The following is a 15,771-nucleotide window of genomic DNA, read 5'->3' as shown; positions in this document are numbered from 1 at the left end:
GTGGGTGGTACAAGCGCATGTTTGTTTTTGCAAATTTTGACATATTTTCTCTACAAATTAACAAAATATACCCCTATATAGTGTTTAAAATTACGATGATCAAATATACTTGTTTAACTTTGTTTTTAATTTAACTTTTTTTGCATTTTCATCCCTCCTAAAAAGTAAATAATATTATTTTTAAATATATTTATTTAACTATCAAAATACAAAAAATATATAGTTTCTTATAAATTTATAATATAAATAAAAAAATAAATTAAAATGACAATATAAAAAATAGTATACTAAGTTCATTTTTTAAAATTGAAATATTATATCAATGAAAATGTTAATGAACAATAACAAAAATATTTTATTGATTACTAATTTAAATTAATATTTAATTTTACATATATTCTAATAAATTATTTACTATAAATAATTTAAATTTAAATTACGAGCATATATATTTACAATGAAAATTTTAATACTTTCTTTTACTGTTTCTAAATTTAAAAAATTTAAATAATTTTTCGTATCATTTTAAAATTTTGCTTTTCCTTAAATTAATTTTTAAATTTATCAAAAAAATAAAAAAAAAATTGGCTACGGTGATCGTAGCGTCACCTTCGGCCAAAGTCCCCTGCGAGGGCCAAGTGTGTTATATTTAAAATACAAAGGGTAATATCCAATTTGGCCTTATTGATAACTATATCAATAAAAATATTCAATCAATCAAAATCCATGTACATATTATAGTGAAAGTCCCTATTCCTTCTCTAATTTCCACTTATTTTGATATGTTAGGAGTTATGAATGAATTCATTTATCCAATACTATTAAACTCAATTGGTTGGTGATATGAATTTGCCTATTATTTTTCTTATAAAGAGCTTCACGGATCCCCCTGAATTGTAATTACGGCTGTTAAAAAACTTCTATTCTTTCCACAAATATTTGAGCCTCACCACAAAAACCTCCGAAATCGAGAGGTTGGTAAATGCTTGATCTTCCATCATTTTCGATATTGTGAGGCGACAAATCTTGATTGAATGTATATATATAAAGGCCAGGACGCGATGCCCAGAGGCAACAACCTCGCAATGTCTCAATTCTTCTGAATAATAAAACATTAGAGGGTTAGATAGCGTGGCACAATAAACAGCTGTTAGGAGAGAGAGAGGGAGAAGTTTGTACTCTCAATCTCTTTCCTGATTAGGGAAAAAAAACATCATGGCTTCGAATATATCGTTGGAAGATATTAGAAATGAAACAGTCGACCTTGTAAGGATTATAAATACTTTTCTTTTTTTAGGTTATTTTTGGACATGTTCTGTCATGTTTCATTTTATAAAACACTTTTGTGAGATTCATATTCATTACTGAGAATTGTTTTCCAAAAACAGAAATGGAAAAGGGTGGCAAACAATCACGTGTTATTGTTTCATTTTCTTGATTGAATAAGAATGTAGTTTATGCATGATATATCTGGTTCAACTAATGGGCCATTTGTGATGAATGCAGGAGAATATCCCCATTGAAGAAGTTTTCCAAGAATTGAAATGTTCAAGGGATGGTTTGACATCAGATGAAGGAGCCAAAAGGCTCCAGATTTTTGGAGCAAATAAACTTGAGGAGAAAAAGGAGAGCAAATTCTTGAAGTTCTTAGGGTTCATGTGGAATCCTCTGTCTTGGGTCATGGAGCTTGCAGCCATCATGGCCATTGTTTTGGCCAACGGAGGGGTAAATTCCTTAAACCACCTTTAGAACATCTTTGTTCTCTATATATTGTGTCTTTTAAGAAAGTAGATGAAATGTGAACATTAATGAAGGAAGCGAACATTTGAATATATGCAGGGCAAGCCCCCAGATTACCCAGACTTCATTGGTATTGTCGTGCTCCTCGTCATCAACTCAACCATAAGTTTCATTGAAGAAAACAATGCAGGAAATGCTGCAGCTGCTCTTATGGCTGGCCTTGCTCCCAAGACCAAGGTTCATATATTCATGGAAACAATAGTATTGGTTAATTGCTTTTCCTTCTATGTACACATTGACACCATTTTGCTACCAATGCAGGTTTTGAGAGATGGCAAGTGGTCTGAGCAGGATGCTTCAATCCTCGTTCCAGGAGACTTGATCAGCGTCAAGTTAGGGGATATTATCCCGGCTGATGCTCGTCTCTTGGAAGGTGATCCTTTGAAGATCGACCAATCGGCCCTCACTGGGGAATCCCTTGCTGTAACAAAGCACCCTGGTGATGAAGTTTTCTCCGGTTCCACGTGCAAACAAGGTGAGATTGAGGCTGTGGTCATCGCCACTGGTGTTCACACCTTCTTCGGCAAAGCTGCTCATCTTGTTGATAGCACCAACAATGTGGGGCACTTCCAACAGGTATGGAACGATCTTGGATTTTTAATCAAAATCGCGTTTTTGACACATCAAGATTTATCTCAAGACTTTGAATTCCTATTTAATCAGGTGTTGACTGCAATTGGGAACTTCTGTATCTGCTCCATCGCTCTGGGGATGATCATTGAAATTATAGTAATGTACCCCATCCAGCATAGAAAGTACAGAGATGGAATTGACAATCTGTTGGTGTTGCTTATTGGAGGTATCCCAATTGCTATGCCGACAGTCTTGTCTGTGACCATGGCTATTGGATCTCATCGCCTGTCGCAACAGGGTGCTATCACAAAAAGGATGACAGCCATTGAGGAAATGGCCGGCATGGACGTGCTTTGCAGTGACAAGACCGGCACGCTCACCCTCAACAAGCTCACTGTCGATAAGAATTTGATTGAGGTGTTCCCCAAGAACGCCGACAAGGACACTGTTGTCTTACTTGCTGCCAGGGCTTCCAGAATCGAGAACCAGGATGCCATTGATGCTTCGATCGTCAACATGCTCGGTGATCCCAAGGAGGTAGAATAATGTTCTTTCCCCCTTTATGGCATCCAATACTTCAGAATTATATAATACACGCTATGTTGTTCATTTACTTAATTGTTGTTTTCTTTATGAGTTTTTTAGGCAAGAGCAGGAATTATTGAGGTGCATTTTTTGCCCTTCAATCCAGTGGAGAAACGTACTGCCATTACTTACTATGACTCTAACGGAAACTGGCACAGATGCAGCAAGGGTGCTCCTGAGCAAGTAAAGTGCTCTAATTCATAATTGTTCATAATCATACAAAGGGTTTCTTCTCTTCAGTTCTCACTAAAGTTTTTCTTAATTTGACAGATTATTGAACTTTGTGAGCTCAAAGGTGAGACCCTAAAGAGGGCTCATGAGATCATCGACAACTTTGCGAACCGCGGTCTACGATCTCTTGGCGTTGCACGACAAGTTAGTGAAGCTTCCACATTTAAAGGCTATACATATCTATAATCATTCATATTGTGATATTATGGTATATGTCTTTGCAGACTATTCCTGAGAAAAACAAAGAGAGTGCTGGTGGCCCTTGGGAGTTTGTTGGCTTGTTGCCTTTGTTTGACCCCCCAAGGCATGACAGTGCAGAGACTATCAAGAAAGCTCTTGACCTTGGTGTGAATGTGAAGATGATCACCGGTGACCAGCTGGCTATTGGCAAAGAGACTGGTCGTAGGCTTGGAATGGGTACCAACATGTATCCATCTTCTAGCCTTCTTGGCCAGAGCAAGGATGAGTCTATTGCTTCGATGCCTGTTGAAGAACTCATAGAGAAGGCTGATGGCTTTGCTGGGGTCTTCCCAGGTATGCAACTATTAAAACTAACACATATCTTACTTGGGTAAATGCGTTTTGAATGAAAAACTAAAAATGTATTTTTCAATGCACAGAGCACAAATATGAGATTGTGAAGAAGCTGCAGGAGAGGAAGCACATTTGTGGTATGACTGGAGATGGTGTGAATGATGCACCAGCACTCAAGAAGGCAGACATTGGCATCGCTGTAGCGGATGCAACTGATGCTGCCAGGGGCGCCTCGGACATTGTTCTGACTGAGCCAGGACTTAGCGTGATCATAAGCGCAGTGCTTACAAGTCGTGCCATCTTCCAAAGAATGAAAAATTACACTATTTATGCAGTTTCCATCACCATCCGTATTGTCATGGGATTCATGCTAATTGCGCTCATTTGGAAGTTTGACTTCTCACCATTCATGGTTTTGATCATCGCCATCCTGAATGACGGTACCATCATGACAATCTCTAAGGATAGGGTGAAGCCATCTCCACTACCTGACTCATGGAAGCTCAAGGAAATCTTTGCAACCGGCATTGTCCTTGGGACGTATATGGCTATCATGACTGTCGTTTTCTTCTATCTCGCGTCTGATACCGACTTCTTCTCTGTAAGTTTTGGTCCTCAAAACCTCAAAAAATCTTGTTTCTTTTGTTTTTACCCTTATGACCTTAAGGAAACAAATGAAACTATATGTTATTGCTTATAGGATACCTTTAAGGTGAGATCAATCAGGAACAATTTCGAGGAGCTTACTGCTGCCCTTTACCTTCAAGTGAGCATTATTAGTCAGGCACTCATCTTTGTGACGCGATCAAGAAGCTGGTCATTTATCGAGCGCCCTGGTCTCTTGCTTGTTGGAGCTTTCTTGATTGCCCAGTTGGTGAGTCACATAGAAAACTAAAACTCATCATTAGTTCCAACGTTGATTAACTTGATCAACTCTTTGAAGCTATGAACTAATTATGAGTTCTTGGATTAACTGCAGTTGGCTACCATTATTGCTGTATATGCACACTGGGAATTCGCAAGAATTAGGGGCATTGGATGGGGCTGGGGTGGAGTCATCTGGATCTATAGCATTGTCACTTACATCCCACTTGACATTATCAAGTTCGGGATTCGCTTCGCTTTGAGCGGCAAAGCTTGGGATTCCATGATCCAGAACAGGGTACGTGCACAACATCAAAACACAAAACAATCACACCTTCCTTCTTGATTTTCTTCTCCATTAACATCTTCGATGATCTTTATGTGTTTCCCTTTGCAAATTAGACTGCTTTCACCACCAAGAAGGATTATGGTAAAGGTGAGAGAGAAGCACAGTGGGCAATGGCTCAACGCACCCTCCATGGTCTCTCAACCACTGAAACTTCTGGCGCGTACAACGACAACAGCTATAAGGAATTGTCTGAAATCGCCGAGCAAGCAAAGAGAAGGGCTGAAGTTGCAAGGTATCCACTTGATTCTTGGTGGGAAAAGAAAACGTTACTAATAAGATGATTTCTACTTAATTCATATTCTTACAAGAATAATAATAATGCAGGCTAAGGGAGCTCCACACTCTTAAGGGACACGTCGAGTCGGTTGTCAAGCTGAAGGGATTGGACATTGAGACCATCCAACAACACTACACTGTGTAAGAATGTGGGGAAGGATCATCGTCGGCTACTGAACAGGAAAGGGGGTAAAAAGTGAAGACTGCTATAAGAAAAATGGGCTTTTGCTACAAATATTCTTACTAGAACCAAAAAGTCATTCCAAAAGGTGGTTAACAAATTAAATGTGTAGCAAAAGTTACTAATAGAACAACTGTCATTTTGATTTTTGCTAGGGATGCATATTGTGATGAGAAACTTGTATATATATATATATAATAGAGAACATATAAAATGGTGTCTTTTTTGTAATATAAACTTGAATTTTTTATTAAGGTTGGTTCGGACATTTAATTTTCCCTTGTTTTCTATTGTTACACATTTAAATTGAGTATTTCTTTGATCTATCTATATTTATATCTATATTCTATACAAAAGTGCGAATATTTTATGTTTTTGTTCCTATTGTAAAAAAACATTCATATCCTTACTTCACTAATCTTTTTAATTATAAATCAAATTTAGTTATATAAAAATAATACTCTATTAAAAAAAGACTATTTAAGAGTTCAAATACCTTTAATTAACTATTGGACAATGATAAGTATATCCCACTAAAATAAATTATTATATGAGCAAATGATAATAATTAACTACTTGGTGTCGTTAATAAAAACTTTAAGAAAAAAAAAACAAAAAATAGGGGAGTCTTGAGTAGCACCGACGACTCGCCTGACAATTACCCTAGTTTGAGATATAGTTGCAAATTTTCTTTTTAATATTATTTTAATAAATAACTCGTACATTAATAGTTAATACCTTCATTGTCGTGTAATTGTTGTAGGCACTGACTCTTCACCTGCGTTGAGTACAATATGGGTTATCCACCAGCTTCAAAAACAATAATGGTTGTCCAAAGTGGCATTGTTTAGGGTTGATATGCATTCATGAAGTGTGGAGATATGGAAACCTGAGGGATAAAATGTTTCTTTTCTTCTATAAAATAAGGATAGAAATTTTTTCAATATCATAATTATGATAAGTGACTCTTTTAGTTCCATAAAATTCAAAATTATGTTTTTTTTGTTTTAAAAAATATGATTTTGGGCCTTTCTAGTCTCAAAATTACAATAACTTTTTAGTCCTAAACGTCTTTTTAGTTGCAAAACCACAACACACGTGACTTTTTGGGCTAAACCACAACACACGTGAATTTTATGGGACTAAAAAGACACCTGCTATAGTTATGATACCAAAATAAATTTTACTCTTATTTTATAGGATTAAAAAAATATTTTACCCAAATCCGAGTGACGTGTGGGACTTGGTGTAGCTTCCAATGTGATGAAAAAATATTTTGGTTTTTTATTACATGTTTTATGCTTTTGTTTGTGTGTTGTGTGTATGTGTGTGTGTTGATACGTCTGTCTGTCTATGGATTTTATGAAAAAGGGTTTTTTGTTTCTAAACTGCAGTAGTGAAAATATAAAGGGTTTTTTGTTTCTATACTACACTGAAGTCCATGGTATAATCCCAACCAAGAGAAGCAGAATGGGTAAATTCCTACACAATTACAGTTCTAAAAATTATGATTAAAGGAACTGATTGGAAAGAACTCGAGCCGTATACATCAAAGATCTCCCAAGATCTGAGGGAGATACAAAAGACAGTTCAAGACTATCGATATAGGTTGATTCATATACCTATGCAAATAGAATCCTTGAGCTAGAAGGTGGACGAGGTTCTTAAGATCCTTCCAGATCTACATAAGGACCTTACACATTTAAAAGTAGAAATAGCATATCTGAAGAGAAACCAAAAGGAGAGCACCGAGAAGTCAAAATCCAGACAACAGCGAATCATGGACACCCTTGGAACAGTACCTCTTCTACATGAGAAGGGGAAGGCCATGAAGATTCCAAAGCCAAATTCCAGAGAAGATCTGATTATCGCATCTATCATATCTATAAAATAATGCAGGTAACGAGAGTAGATCAATTAGATCTACAAGAATTGGCATAATCCTTCTCTCAACTCGTGATTGTGGATTTAGTCAAAATTCAAACCAATGATATCACTCCAACACTACCACACCGCCGGAGGGAAGTACATGTTCTAATGATATTCCACAGGATCATCCGATGAGAAAAAGGGCAGATCTCCATACTAATGCCACTCCAATGTTTGTGGGAATCAGGCTAAAGGAGAATCCAGGAATAAATCCAAAAATAGTGCTTGAAAATATACCTTGCGAAAGGACCATGCTACAACCCCTACATCCATAAGACGCTACACGTAACCTAAATATTATCGATTTTCGAAATACCGAGAAGTTGATAGATGAATGAGTTGCAGCCATCAAGATAGCAAAAACTACCTTAGAGCTCGACAAGGAAAACTTCATAAAACTTGTTGAGTTGAGCTTGGAGGGATCTGTGAAGATCGAATGGGATAATACCCCAAAAAATACCTAAGCTAACAACTTTGTCGAAGATTCAAATAGCGCGACAGCGGACCGACTAAGAAGGCTTATCAAGATACATTTTATTGGAGGTGGATACTTCAAAGGAAGTAAAGTAGAAAAAGGCTAGAGAATATGCACAAACTCTCTTCAGCCTTGAGCTAAGAAGTATTTTCACAGTAGATGAATATATCTATTGGCTACACAAGTATTTCTTCCAGAGTAGAGCAGTAAAGGAAATAGCACCTCCAATGTTCTTTACAAAAATATGCAGCCCATGGAGGGAAATGTTGATCCAGTCATACAAGGTACCTCAAGGACCGGTAGGTTTAGTTGACCGATGATCCCTCGGAGCAACCTCTAAGAGGGTGGACCCTGTTCCGCCCTATTTTGGGAGAGACTTAGGAAAAGCTTAAGGCAGGCCACTATTGCCGCTCATCGCCTGATTAATGAGAATACCGATGAGGAGGAGGAGGGGGAGAATGAAGGAAAGGGTTCTTCTCCTGAGGAGGACAGGGTGAGGGCTGCACTAGAGGAGATCGAGACACCGGAGTCTTCTGGTATGGGTGAACCTTCTAGGTCCACTCCAGGGGAAGTCCCTTCGGTGAAAGAGGGGGAAGAACAGATGGTTCCTCAGTCGCCATCGGACTGAGGGCCTTCTATCGTGTGAACTTCCTCTATAAGTCTGCTCCTCCAGGAGTATCATGTTCCCCCTGAGTTTGTGGTATATATCCCCTCCCTTATGAGTCGTTCTTTCTTTTCTACCCTTAACTATTTATGCTTTTTTGGCCGCCCAACTGAGGTCAGGCCTTCGTTTTCCTGGTCCTCTTTTCTATTTCGAAATAGCCCATATTTTCCAAGTTCCTTTAAATTAGCTAGTTCTGGATTCTTTTAAAATTTTGGCCGGGTTCTTTATGATTCTCCATTTTCATGGTTACCCTGTGACTAATCATGTGTTTGCTACGTGTTATCTCCTTAAGAAGACTAAGAAGGGGTTCTTCTGCTTCGTTCCCCGTCCAAGCGTATTCTTCTTGCACCTCCCCCATGCTCCAAAACATTGGAAAGTCAATTATTTCTTTGTCCTCCCTCCCTATGCCTGGTCTTTCCCAAGGCAATGGATTCATAAGGCCCCTCCTCCTACGCATGTAGGGCCAAGGACGGTGGTCTTGTCTTCCTTGCTGGAAAAGTTGAATGCCTCTCCCTATGATTGCCAATCTTTAACTAACAAAAGGTTGTTGAGGCATTTTGGGCTGGCTCCTGTGACAGAGCCCTTGGGGATTCTTTTTAGTCTTTAGCCTATTACCGTCTCTCATATTTTTATGTTTTATTGAAATGTTGATTTTTCTTGTTCGCTTATGTGTAGAGAACATAATATTTAGCAAGCTGATGCGGGATCATGTGCCTGGGGGTCGTTTTGGGGAAACACCTCCTCCTAAGTCTTCAAAGGGGGCTTCTACTTCCAACGACTCCAAGGGTAACACCCTGCCTCCTCCTTCTCTCCAGGTCCTATGGCGGGGAGTTCCTCCAAGAAACCTCGCACAGGGGCATCTCCTTCTCGTACAACCTCCTGCTCTTCTTTTGAAGGAGGAAGTGGACACTCCTCCCCGATCTTCCCACGTGCCCTCTGCCTACCTCCATAGTAACCACCTGCTCGAACAAGACAAAGGAAAAGCTTTCCTAGTGGAGACTTAAGGAGGGGGGGATAGGCAGCTTTTATCTCTTCTTTCTAAGGAAGAACTAGAGGAGATGGGAGCCCTCTACATCTTCGAGGTACCTCTTTGCCTATACCTCGTGCCTGGTCTGTGTGTCTTCTTCTAATAGTTTTTGTTTTCTTGTAGGCCACCTCGATTTATGAAGAACTTTCCTCCAGGTCCCGAGGAACCCCTCTTATTCCCTTGAGTGACGCCCAGAGGCGTAAATTGGAGGATAGGTTGGAGCGTTTAGGTAATGAAAATGCTAAGCTGAGAGGGAAGCTAAGATGGAGGTAACGAACCACTGTCAACAGTTGGAGAGGGAGGTGAGGCAATTGAAGAAGGAGGTGGCCAGTCATGAGGGCGAATTGAAGAAGGCGGTGATGGACTTCCCCCATTCTGAGGAGGGCAAAAATTACTTGGAGGCCTACTAGGGAAGCCACTTGAAGGAGTTCAAGGGGTCTCTGGAGTACCAATAGGAGGTAGCTAAGATAGCGGGGCCCTTCTTTGAGTACAGCTTCTCGGCTTGTAAAGAGTAATTTCAAGCTCAATGGTACCCCCTTACAGGAGAGGAGCCCTCTTTCCTTGATCTAACCACCACTTTATACAATGCACCTAATCCCTTTACCGAACCCTCTGTCCTAGAAGTGGGAATCCTCCCCCGGATTCAGGTTAGATTCTTCCTTCACCTTCTATTCATACTTTTTTCTGAATTTGTAGTAATTCTTTGTAATATTTCGCAGGAGATTTGGAAAAACTATTAGGGGAGGTTGAGGCAGAAGTGAGGAGTCCTCCATATGAAGCCGTAGTTGATGCCATAGCGGGGGATCTCTAGGGAGAAGGTGCTACCGTAAAGAAGGGAGAAGGGTCTCCTCAAGCCAGTGACACAGCTCCTCCTCAGCCCCCTTGCCCTTTGCTGATGCTCCTTGAAAAAAGAAACAGAAGACCCTACTTGTGGGGAGAAAAATTAATGCTTCAAACAAAAAATAATTTTATTTCCTAGCTTTGTTTGCTATCCCCCATTCAAAATGGGGATGAAATAATTTTAATTTTTTTGCTCTGTTGGGATATTTTTAATTCACCCCTCACCACGCTTTTAGACCAGGGCCCCGGTAATGCGATTCGACTGGCTTCTTCTTCCATGCTTGTTGTTCATCTTGGGAAATGAGGCTTCCTTCTTAATATGTTGATATCCATGGGTCTTGTTATGTTGAGTAATTCTCCCTCATGTTTTTGGAGGGAGGTTACCATACCTCTTTGGAGAGAAAGCTCTTCGTACTTTCTCTTTCATGGAAGGTGTCTCTATGAGGCTGCTTGGCTGGAACTTCTTGTACCTCTTCTTAGAGGATGCCTTTTAGGGATTCTAGGCAGGGATGTCTCCTTTGATTTCTTTGGGGGTATCCCCTTGAACTTTTTCAAGCTAGTCGGCTCCCTTTATTTTTTCTTGTAGGATACGCCTCTTTCGTATATGAGTGTTTGAAAAGTACTTCACAAAATATATGTTTTCATAAAAAGTAATGAAGTACTAAATGAGGGCTTAGGATGGGAGCCCTAGGGGGTCCTTTTAATTATGGAAGCTTGCATAAGCTTTGGCAGGACTACTCCTAGACAAGTTTTATGCCTCATTTTCATAAATGTAATGCATCATATCTTTTTTCGAGAAGGACGTCTGTAGAGGAAGACTTGGTAAAGGGAGTCCTTACAGGAGGACTCATTGGGGGCTGTACTTTAGGAGGAGGAATTTTTTAGAAGGGGTTCTTCTTGAGGGCCTATGGGAGGATGCCCTACACGATGACATTTTTTAGAAGAAGTGCTTTGGATGACTTATTTTAGGATGCCCTGAAGGAGGACATTTTTAGAAGGGGCACCTCTGGAGGGCTTATTGTAGGATGCCCTGCAAGAGGACATTTTTAGAACAGATCTTTCAGGAGGACTTATTTTAGGATGCCCTACATAAGGACATTTTTAGATGAGGTCCTTCAGGAGGACTTGGATGGAAGATGTCTGGTGTAGGATGGAGACATCCTTGTTCTTGCGTAATACCTCTTGAAGTTATGAATATTCCATGGTCGTTATAGCGGACGTCCTTCAGGATCATCATGGTCATAGGTCCCTCGTCTTATTACTGTTGTAACTTTCAAGCGTCCTTCCCAAGTTGGATCTAATCTTCCCACTGGTTTTAGTGTATCCACTCTTCGTAACATGAGGTCACCTACTTAGAAGCTTCGTGTCTTCACCCTTTTGTTATGGGCGTTGATCATAGCACTTTTATACTTTAGGATGCGAATAAAAGCTTTTTTTCTTAGTTCTTCGATGAGATCCAAGTTCTTTTTTCAGGAATTTGGTGTTATTTTCTTTCGAGAAATGTAATATTCTATGGGAGGGTACCCCCAACTCCGCTGGGATATTGATTCGATCCCATACACCATGGTGAAGGGGCTTTCTCCTGTGGATCCTCGAGGGTTTGTCCGATATGCCCATAAAATACTAGTTAATTCTTCTGTCCAATTCCCACCGACTCATTTTAATCATCTTTTGATCCTTTTGACGAGTATTCGGCTGGTGACCTCCGTTTGCTCGTTGGCTTGGGGGTGTGCTACTGATGTAAATCTCAGCTTGATATGCAGACCCTTATATTAGTCTTGTATTTTATGGCCTTGGAATTGTTGGCCATTGTCTGAGATTATTTCTTGAGGGAGCCTAAAGTTGCAAATGATGTTTTTTCGTATGAATTTCATCACATTAGTTTTTGTGATGCGGGTGAGTAGCTCCATTTCTACCCACTTGTTGAAGTAATCGATGGCCACTAACAGAAATTTTCTTTGACCAGGTACTAAGAGGAATGGTCACATGATATCTATCCCCCATTGTGCAAAGGGACAGGGTGACAGCATGGTTGTAAGGGGCTCTGCAGGTTGATGTACAAGGGAGGAATGTTTTTTACACTTCTCATATTTGATCACTAGCTGCTTTGCATCTTGCTTCATGGAGGGCCAGAAGTACCCTACCTGCAGTGCTTTGTTGGCAAGCACCCAGGTGCAGGCATGTGCTCCACAATAGCCACTCTGTATTCCTTTTAGGATGAAATCCCTTCTAATTGAGATAAAAACCTGAGCAAAGGATGTGTAAAAGATTTCTTATATAGGATTTCTCGTTGTAAAAGAAAACGAGCAGCCCGGGCTTTAAGCCTAGCAACCTCTCACCTATTATTTGGGAGGCGTCCCTCCTTGTAACCACTGGATGAGGGAGGTTCTCCAGTCTTTCGAGGAGGATATAGCTTGAATGCAAACTCGTGCTCTTGGTTGGGGAGGTACAATATGGTGATGTGCCTCGTTATACAATCTTCTAAACTGCTGGCTAATTTAGAGAGGCAATCGACCTTCACATTATCTTCTCTTGGAATTTGAATGACCTGAAAACTCTCAAATGCTGCTTTGAGTTTCGCTATCTGCTTTAGATATTGGATCATGTTTCTCTCCTTGGCTTCATAATAACTTTCTATTTGCTTCACAATCAATTGGGAGTCTGGATAGGCTATCACATGCCTAGCTCCCACATCAGGTGCCCTTCAGAGCCCTACTACCAGTGCTTCATATTCGACCTCGTTGTTGAAGGCTTTAAATCCGAATTTGACAGCAAACTCTATGTCTTCTCCTTGAGGTGAGGTGAGGACTATGCCCGCACCACTGCCTTGAAAGGTGGATGACCCGTCTACATGTAGCAGCCACTTCTCGGCTTAGGGGGTGCCCTCTTCATATGCTTCTGTCTTCTCAGAGACGAAATCGGCTAGGGGTTGGGTCATGATGGTAGTTCTGGGTAGGTAGGAGATATCATGTTCACTTAATTCCACTGCCCACTTCACCAATCTCCCTACGGTATCCAGTTTGCCTAGCGTCTATTTCAACGGTAGGTTGGTCTTCACTCCGATAGGATGTGAGAGAAAGTATGTGCGCAATCTTCTAGCAGTGGTAACCAATGCGAGTGCTATCTTTTCTATGAGTGTATATCGTCCCTCTGCCCCATTGAAGACCTTACTGACGTAGTAAATAGGCATTCGTTTTCCTCTCTCTTCGCAAATTAATACGGAGGCGATGGCTTGAGGGTTGGTTGACAGGTAGACGTAAAGGGCATCTCCTGGAGAAGGCTTCACCAATAGAGGGAGCCCTGCTAGGTACTGCTTGATTCCTTCAAAGGCCTGTTTGCAAAATTCATCCCAATTGAAATCTTTCGCTTTCTGGAGAACTTTGAAAAAGGGAAGGCTCTTTTCTGCCGATTTAGAGATAAACCGATTCAGCGCAGCCACCCTCCCTGCTAACCTTTCCACTTCGTTGATGTTGGAGAGCGCCTACATATCTAGGATGGCTTTGATATTGAGGGGTTGGCTTTGATCCCTCTCTGGGTAACCATAAACCCCAAGAAATGCCCTCCTTTCACCCCAAATGCGCACTTTCCAAGGTTGAGCTTCATCCGATATTTTTTTTAAGACGGTAAATGTCTCCTCCAAGTCTGCTACATGATCTTAGGTTTCCTTGTTTTCTACAAGCATGTCATCTACATATACTTCAACATTTCTTCCAAGCCGAGGACGAAATATTTTGTCCACCAAGTGTTGGTAGGTAGCCCCAGCATTCTTCAGGCCAAATGGCATGGCCACATAGCAAAAAGTCCTAGTAAATGTAATGAAGCTGACTCTTTTGTAGTCTTCGGGAGGTAGCATTATTTGATGATACCTTTGTGAGGCGTCCATCATGCTTAAGAGTTAACATCCAGACGTGGATTCCACCAGTTGGTCGATTCGAGGGAGAGGATAAAAATCCTTGGGATAGGCTTTGTTGAGATCTCTAATGTCGATGCACATTCGGCATTTTCTTCTAGGCTTGGGTACTAACACCATGTTGGATAACCATTTTGAAAATTGTATCTCCTCAATATGGCCAGCTGCTATTAGTTTGCTTACTTCCGCCTGGATAATCTTTTCTTTCTCAGGCCCAAAACGTCTCTTATTTGTTTTGCTGGTTTCATGCGAGGATTGATGTTAAGGTGGTGGGTTTTGACATTGGGGTCAATCCCTTCTAAGTCTTGAGGGGTCCATGTGAAAATGCCTACGTTACGGCGCAGGCATTCAATTATCTCTTTATGTGTTGCACCTTCTAGTTGATAACCAATACGTGTGAAGTTTTCTGGATCTTTGGGAATGATCTCGATATTCCTCAATTCTTCCATTAGTTGGACCTTGGAGGGTATCTTCTCAACTTTACTTTCTTCGCCATCGCTTTTTTCGCGCTTGTTGGGGGATATCTCGTTATTGCATTTATTGGAGGGGGCCTCCTTGTCGTGTTTATTGGAGGGTACCTCCTTAGGATCATTTACGAGATTGGAGGGGGTCCCCTTTGTACTTCTCCTACTCCTCCTAACTTAAGGAATTTGATTTTAATGTGGTAGGTGAATATCACAGCTTGGGAGGCATTGAAGGTTGGCCTTCTTAGAATAACATTATAGGCCGAAAGGGTATCCACCACCAGCAATTTTAATAGACACGTACGTTCTTCTAGTAGCACTAAAGCCCAAAGTCAGAGGCAGGGAGACCATGCCTCTCGAGTGGACTACCTCTCCTGCAAATCCATAAAAAGGAGGTGTATCCCTTAGCTATATTTGGTCATATGCTTCCCCAAATAAATATGTCCGTAGAGCTCCTAGAGGGGTGTCTCCTACCTCATAATTAGCTAATAACGCAGTGATGACTAGAGTATCGTTGTGGGGGCTTTTGGGACCCAGACATTCTGCCCTCCCAAATTGGATAAGGGGGGTATGCTCCACGGCACCGACATCCTAAACTTCATTTATAGTTTTGTTGTGCACCTCTCTGACGTGTGTTTTTTTTGGCATAGTGCAAGTCACCTCCATGCGGTCTTCCTACGATCATTTGTATGACCCTTTTCATAGGAGGGTCATTGGCTTTAGGCTTTCCTTCAAAGATGTTTTTACGTACTTTGTTGACTGAAGGTTCCAGGAGGGAGACCTTCGCTTCTTTTCCTTTGTTTGCTTCTTGCTTGATGTAGGGTCCTATTCCCTGGTTTTTTTCCTAGCAAACGTACTCCAGGAGGTGCCCATTTTGGATGAGCCTTTTTATCTCATTCTTTAAGTATCGGCATTCTCCACTAGTATGGTCATAATCGTTGTGAAAACAGCAAAACTTCTCAGACTTGGGACGTTGAGGCTATCCTCTCCATGATCGGGGGCGGGTGAGCAGACCTTTTCCTTCGACCTCCATGAGAACCTGGGTAATAGGCACCGTGAGAGGGGTATA

The 15,771-nt window shown here is 40.8% G+C and overlaps 1 protein-coding gene across 2 annotated transcripts; it reads left to right on the top strand.

Moving 5' to 3' along the window:
* The first annotated feature begins 1,085 nt into the window (after positions 1-1,085).
* Positions 1,086-5,540, top strand: LOC105166387 (ATPase 8, plasma membrane-type). Of its 2 annotated transcripts, XM_011085725.3 has the most exons (13): positions 1,086-1,266; positions 1,507-1,725; positions 1,840-1,977; positions 2,062-2,376; positions 2,464-2,910; positions 3,019-3,141; positions 3,229-3,333; positions 3,414-3,723; positions 3,810-4,324; positions 4,424-4,597; positions 4,703-4,885; positions 4,990-5,168; positions 5,261-5,540. In XM_011085725.3, exons 1-13 carry the CDS (start codon positions 1,216-1,218, stop codon positions 5,355-5,357), a joined length of 2,856 nt encoding a protein of 951 aa, XP_011084027.1. In that variant the 5' UTR covers positions 1,086-1,215; the 3' UTR covers positions 5,358-5,540. The 2 variants fall into 2 exon arrangements, with proteins under 2 accessions (XP_011084027.1, XP_020551112.1); XM_020695453.2 differs by having other exon boundaries at positions 2,062-2,910.
* Positions 5,541-15,771: the final 10,231 nt, after the last annotated feature.

Source organism: Sesamum indicum, linkage group LG7, assembly GCF_026168435.1.
Source record: "Sesamum indicum cultivar Baizhima isolate 11 linkage group LG7, ASM2616843v1, whole genome shotgun sequence".
In the NCBI taxonomy this organism is placed as follows: domain Eukaryota; kingdom Viridiplantae; phylum Streptophyta; class Magnoliopsida; order Lamiales; family Pedaliaceae; genus Sesamum; species Sesamum indicum.
This window is presented reverse-complemented; position numbering and strand designations above follow the sequence as displayed.

What these genes read in the sequence shown, in the direction of transcription:
- LOC105166387 (XM_020695453.2), top strand. Translation starts at nt 1,216, where the DNA reads ATGGCTTCGAATATATCGTTGGAAGATATTAGAAATGAAACAGTCGAC. An exon ending in GCAAGGGTGCTCCTGAGCAA is followed by an intron (nt 3,142 to 3,228) that starts GTAAAGTGCTCT and finishes TTAATTTGACAG; the next exon opens with ATTATTGAACTTTGTGAGCT. An exon ending in AGAAGGGCTGAAGTTGCAAG is followed by an intron (nt 5,169 to 5,260) that starts GTATCCACTTGA and finishes ATAATAATGCAG; the next exon opens with GCTAAGGGAGCTCCACACTC.